This window comes from Beta vulgaris, chromosome 4 (genome assembly GCF_026745355.1).
Source record: "Beta vulgaris subsp. vulgaris cultivar EL10 chromosome 4, EL10.2, whole genome shotgun sequence".
Taxonomy (NCBI): domain Eukaryota; kingdom Viridiplantae; phylum Streptophyta; class Magnoliopsida; order Caryophyllales; family Amaranthaceae; genus Beta; species Beta vulgaris.
Genome location: NC_079205.1, coordinates 51,576,207 through 51,582,664, shown reverse-complemented (window position 1 = coordinate 51,582,664; position 6,458 = coordinate 51,576,207). Strand labels below are relative to the sequence as shown.

General features: G+C 35.9%; 1 protein-coding gene across 2 annotated transcripts; it reads left to right on the top strand.

Moving 5' to 3' along the window:
* Positions 1-985: 985 nt before the first annotated feature.
* LOC125497028 (uncharacterized) lies at positions 986-4,051 on the top strand. 2 transcript variants are annotated; one of them, XM_057394350.1, is made up of 2 exons: positions 986-1,566; positions 3,869-4,051. In XM_057394350.1, exons 1-2 carry the CDS (start codon positions 1,001-1,003, stop codon positions 3,885-3,887), a joined length of 585 nt encoding a protein of 194 aa, XP_057250333.1. In that variant the 5' UTR covers positions 986-1,000; the 3' UTR covers positions 3,888-4,051. The 2 variants fall into 2 exon arrangements, with proteins under 2 accessions (XP_057250333.1, XP_057250332.1); XM_057394349.1 differs by having other exon boundaries at positions 3,822-4,051.
* Positions 4,052-6,458: the final 2,407 nt, after the last annotated feature.

The following is a 6,458-nucleotide window of genomic DNA, read 5'->3' as shown; positions in this document are numbered from 1 at the left end:
CTTCTAGAAAGTATCCTCCATTGCCCAACTGGTTAGGACTTTTTGATGTGATTCAATCACTTGGTTCTAAAGATTGACTAGTTCATGGAGCCAAAAATCAAAAGTCAGACTCCAAATGTTTTCAAGTAGCTCAATTAGTTTAGCAATAAGAAAAAGTAACAAGTGGATTGACGACCAATGCAACAACAAGATAATAACAAGCATTAGGGGTATTTATGAACCATTCTTCCATATCAAGAAACTTGAGAAATATCATCCATACACTCAGAGCCACTCAGAGGTCAGAAGTATTGCATGCTTAACTAAAATTCACCCTCAGTTAATTAGGATTCAAGAAAAGTGAAAGATTTATATATCGAGCATGTTACCTCTCAAAATCACACTCCTTCTGTAATATCCTGAACCTTAACCTCATTTTATTACTTACTAATTATGTTTATTAGCATAATTACGTCCTAAAATCTTTCGAAATTATTCTTGAGAAGGTTATTTTATAAAATAAGTATATTTATATTACTTTAATAATATTTATTATGATAAATGATTTTATTTACAATATAGTTTATGACTTTAATATTATAAATACAAGTCAAAGTTAAAACTCTTGGAAATAGCAAAGTTTGACATTTTGACATTCAAGGAAAATAAGAAAGAAGAAAGCTTCCCCAATCCAACACAACCGACCATCCCACCCCTCTTCTTCTTTCTTCTTTGCTCTTGTCTCCCACCTTGCTCCCCAAGGTGTTGAATCACCAATCCTCAATAAAGCCACCTCCATTTTGGCTCCGTTTGGTAGGGCGTAAAATATTTTCAGTGTAAAATGATTTTCATGGAAAACAATTTACAATGGAAAACACAATTCCAAATTTAGTTTTCCGTTGTTTGGTTCGATGTAAAAAAAATGATGAAATGAAAGGAAATGAAAGGGAAAGTAAGGAGGTAGTGAGAGAGTATACAAGATAAAGAAGGAAAATAGTTTTCCCTTCATTTTGAAAGGAAAATGGTTTTCCATCTTTGGGAGAGTAATTTTACCCCAAGGGAAAATGGTTTTACACTCTTTTGCCAACCAAACAATGTAAAACTGAAAATAAAGGAAAACAGTTTTCCGGGAAAACGTTTTACGCCCTACCAAACGGAGCCTTTGTCTCCTAAATTCAGCTATAAAAACCCATTGAATCTGAGCTTGGAAAATCAAAAACAAAATTACAAGATTTCCCTCTTTCTTTCGACACTACCATCAACAACCACCAGCGCAGCACTGGTGCGCCGCCTAGATGCGCTGCACAATCGCAGCTCTGCCGCACCTCCCAGGACGCCTTCTTCCTTCTTCTTTCACTCGCCGACCACCTGCAGCTCGCCGGAGCTTTACCTGCAACTCGCATCATATCTCCTTCATTGCACTCTCTCTCGTCGCTCCTCCTCGCACGCTGCTGCTGCTTTCTACCGGAGTTCGAAGGCGACGCCGAAGCTGGGCGGTTTCCGTCGCCGACCTCCCGTGCTTTCTCTCGCCGGAGTTCGCCGGAGCTCCTTTCCGGTGTTGTTCGTCCCTGCTCCAAGTGAGCAGAGGTACTACACCTCTCTTCCTTTTAATCTTCCCTCTAAAAATAAGATCTAAAGTATTATGAGACAAGCCCAATTACTACCTTTTTGCTAGTTCTAAGTTGGGCCTAAAATCTGGTTTGCAGTAGTCAAACCAACTTAATCTAAGTGTTGCATGTACGATATTTGGGCTTAATTCTAATTTTAGTAGTGTTAGTTGAGCCACATAGTTAATCAATGGGCTAATGGAGTTAGGGCCTATTCTCCCCAGCTTATTTTCAGTTCAGTTCAGTTCAGCTCCAATAAGTTTAGTTCAGTTCAGTTCAGATCCAATAAGTTCAGTTCAGTTCAGCTCCAATAAGTTCAGTTCAGTTCAGCACTTCAGCTCTATTCTTTTATAACCATTTTGTTAAATATTAATATTATTATGTTGGTATAATTTATTTTACTAATTACTATTATTATTATTTTTATTATTATTTAAATATATATCATTACTATTAAGTATTATTATTATTGTTGTTTCTATATATATTTTTTATTATAGCTTTACTAATTATTATTACTATTATTATTAGGAGGAACATGGTTTAGGTCAAAGCACAAATAAACCCACTTTTTTAGCCCATAAACCAATCAAATCGCGTCAAGACGGTTTATGATGTAATTTTCGCGGTCCAACCCAATCATTATTTTTATTATTAAATATTTTTATATTATTAAATCTAATTATTAAAATAGTAATATTAATTTACTTCTTAGATATGATTGTTATTATATATCATCGTCAAGTATTAATATATTAATACAAATAATATAAAATAATTATTATTAATTATCATTATTCTCATTAATTATTATTATTATTATTAATTTATGATTATGAATATTATTTATTTATAACTATCATTTAAAAATATTCAAAATACTACTATTATTATTATTCATTATTATTACTTATCATTATATTATTATTTAATATTCATATTATTATTGTTTAAAATATTATTTATATATTTATTACATTCAATTTATTTCAATGTAATTTAATTCAATTCAATTCAATTCAGTTCAGTTCAGTTCAGTTCAGCTCTGATAAGTTCAGTTCAGTTCAGTTCAGCTCCGATAAGTTCAGTTCAGTTCAGTTCAGCTGTTTTATGCCGAAGAGAACAGGCCCTTAAACTAAAACTGATTTGCCTAATTAAACTACCTAATTCATGATATTCTTTGACTTGTTGCGCTAATGAAAGACTAAATTGATTTAATTAGTTTAATTAAGATACTTAGTCCAATTCTTTATTGTGTAACTTTATTCTTATGATTAAGTTATGCTATATTAAATATTTTTAGTATAGGAAATGGTTATAAATGGTTTATGTTAAATAATTTTCATTAAAGCAATGTTGATGACATTTCTAAAACAAAATGTTTTAAGTATTACAAATCAACGAGATTTAAATGAATCGACCTATTAATCTCTTACTTAGTTTCGTCTGAATAATTAAATCATAGGTTATTAGGACATTATGGAGTTATAAAAGAATAATTTGGTTGTTTAGTGGATGATTTCTGATTATGGGTCATGTTGTTATAATTTTGAGGGGGATACATGTATGACGATTCTTGGAGGCTAGTTATGACGATACTTAAGGAGTAAGAAAAGGAATAACGTTCGAGGTAACCTTTCATGTCCAGCAAATAGGTGTATGCCCGTATGTGTTATATGTGATGTTTTATATGTGCTCTTGCGCATGAATACGAGTATGTGATGATGATTATGTGATATGATTATGTGATCTGATTATGTTTCACAATGTTTATGTGGCATGATGAAATATGATATGATTCAATGATGGATATGTATACTATGAGCAATGATGTTATGATTAATGAAACCTGTTTATCATCATTTATGGGTGTTGTTCGGAAATATGATTACATGCAAGTTTGTAAAAGTGGATGGTTCTGCTGACTCGGCATTATGAACTGAACTGGCAAATGGGTAAGTTACAGGTGGAGGAATTATGTTACGATATACGAATGAACTTGGACCAAAAGGGTCATATAATAAAGTTAATGTTATGTCCAAAACCTGTACTTGCCAATGAACTATGGTCACGCAAATGTTCCTTGTCAGTAGACTATTCAACAATGAGGTTTTCTGATAGTATTTCCGAACAATCACCAATATAATGGATACATGTTTATGCTTGAAAATATTTACGAACTAAAACCGTTTTTACGGGCTAAAGTGAAGTTACTGAGTTTTTAACTCATTTTAGGTTATTTTCTATGTTTTCTCTTTTCTCTATTTTACGAAATTATTCAGGTATTATGAAGACAGCTGAAGATTAGTTATGTCAAGGATGCTTCGGAAAGGTTGAGTTGAAGCGACTTTGTATATATTTAGGTTATCTATAATACTCTGTATTTATGGGTAGTAACTATTGAATAAGGATGCTCATTTGTATGATTAAGAGGTTATTCAAACTATTATTTTATTAGTAGGTCATTATGCTTCCGCTGACGATTAAGGTTGTGTGAATTTGTCGGGGCGTTACACCTTCAATCCTTCGCCTGAAGAGGATCCAGACTCTTTTCTGTGCAGTGCACTTTTCGCACAAAAATCAAAGTCCTGCCTAAAAGAACCAATCATATTAGCAACAAGAACATTTTTTTTCCTGCTTCTCTTATCGATCATTATTGTGCAATGTATTGTGCTCAATACAGTTGAAAGACCAACGAAATTTATTCCCGCAAATCTTGCACTGATGTTGGAAAGCTCTATGTTTGGTTGCATTATGATATTGAAAATCTTTCATTGTGTAAAAGGGCTTCTTGCATGCGATACATACAACAATGGGTTCCATGAGTACCTGTGAACATCTATAATTCATCAATTGTCTAACAAGACCATATTCCCCAATTCAATTTATTCAAGAACCCTAATTTACAAAAAACCCCCAAATTCATAAAAATTAACCCATTGAAGCATAGAAATGGTATTGCAAATTAAACTAATATAATAACTTGTTGAGATATTCTAGGCATGATTTGTTATGATTTGTTAGGATTATTTTCCTTAACATGTATTCCTATCTTTTAAGAAGTATTCCTATCTTTTTGTATGTGCCTCCCTATTAATATACAGGGAGATTGTTTCACGTTAATAACACATGTCAAAATCTTCTTCCTTCTTCTACATTCTATCATGGTATCACAACAGGTTATGCAAACCATCATCAAAACCTAAAATTTTTTTTAACCAAAACTATTCGGCATGGCTGGCGAGGATGCCCCTCCGCCACCGCCGCCCAAAATCGATTCCTCTTCACCGTTTTTTCTCGGCCCTCAAGATCGGCCTGGTGATTTTCTTACTCCTACACGACTTCGTCATGATAATTATGCGGGTTGGGCTTCTGATATTCATTTAGCGTTGGTTGCTCGGCATAAATTCGGCTTTGTGGATGGCACTATCTCTGCGCCTCTTCCTCCTTGCACCGATAGTGATTGGCTTACCATTCAGGCCATGCTCGTGTCCTGGATCACAAACACCATAACTCCTGAGGTATAAAGTACATTAACTAAATTTCGTGATCCTGAACGTTTATGGGATCATCTTCGTCAACGTTTTTCTATTGTAAATGGACCTCGCATACAACAAATAAAATCATCTATTGTCCGTTGTGAACAAACTCGTACCATATCTATTTCCACATATTTCGGTCAATTGAATGCTTTATGGGAGGAACTTTCTCTCCTTGAACCCCTTATCACATGTTCTTGTTGTGCTAAATGTACTGCTGGTGATCTTCATAATCAATGGCGTGAAAACTCTAAATTGCATGAGTTTTTTATGAGCTTGAATTCTGAATTTTATGGTAATTTGCGTTCTAATATTTTATCCATGGAACCCTTGCCGACCCTTGATCGGGCCTATCATCTTGCCATCCAAGATGAAAGGGTTCGAGCCTTCCAATCCGCCCCTCTTGACAAGCCTACCGAAGCTTTCGGCTTCTCTGTTCGCGGCCCCCCACCTGCTGGTCGTGGGTCCTCTCGGCCCATATGCGGGCAGTGTCACAAGCAAGGCCACGATACCTCTTCCTGTTGGGCTCACGTTACTTGCACTCATTGTAAAAAGAAGGGCCATGGGGTCTCTCACCGTTACGAGTTACATGGATATCCTCCTGACCGAAATAAGGGTGCTGGCCGCGGCAAGCCTCCTGCTCGCGCCAACGCCGTGGCTGCCGGGCCTAATCTGGCTGCTTCCAATAGCTCGGGTGCTGCCTCCACCGTACCGGGCAGCAGCTCCGCGGCTCCTCTCTTCAGCCCCGATCAGTGGAAGGTTCTTGCGTGCCTATGTGGTAATGCTCCTGTGTCTTCTAACCACTTGAATGGTACGTTTGATAACACTTTGTGGATTATAGATACTGGTGCTACTCATCATGTTACTGGTAATGATTCTTGGTTATTTGATGTAAAATATTTTGACTGTCCGGTTGGCCTTCCCAATGGTAATTCTGTTGTTTCCACCATGGTTGGTTCGGTTTGCTTAACGTCTCATATAACTCTTAAGAATGTTCTTTTTGTTCCAAATTTGAACTGCAATTTACATTCTGTATCGCAACTTAGCGATGATTTATAGTGTGATGTTCAATTTACTTCTTCTATGTGTGTCATACAGGACCCCATGAAGGCGCTGATTGGAACGAGGATTAGGAAGGACGGCTTATACTACTTTACCGGCATTGATTCCATCCATCATGTCTCTCTTCCGTCCTCCACTTCATTTTTGGAACTCTGGCATTGCCGCATGGGCCATCCCTCTGAAAAAGTCGTAAAATTACTCCCTCCTCTCTGCAATAATAAGGGTAGTTTACATCCTAATCGCGAGATTTGTTTTCGTTCTAAGCATTCCA

Excerpts from the sequence above, each read along its gene's own strand:
- LOC125497028 (XM_057394349.1), top strand. The coding sequence starts at position 1,001 with ATGGTTTTCCATCTTTGGGAGAGTAATTTTACCCCAAGGGAAAATGGT. Across the intron at positions 1,567-3,821 it reads CCTGCTCCAAGTGAGCAGAG|GTTATTTTCTATGTTTTCTC; the intron begins GTACTACACCTC and ends AACTCATTTTAG.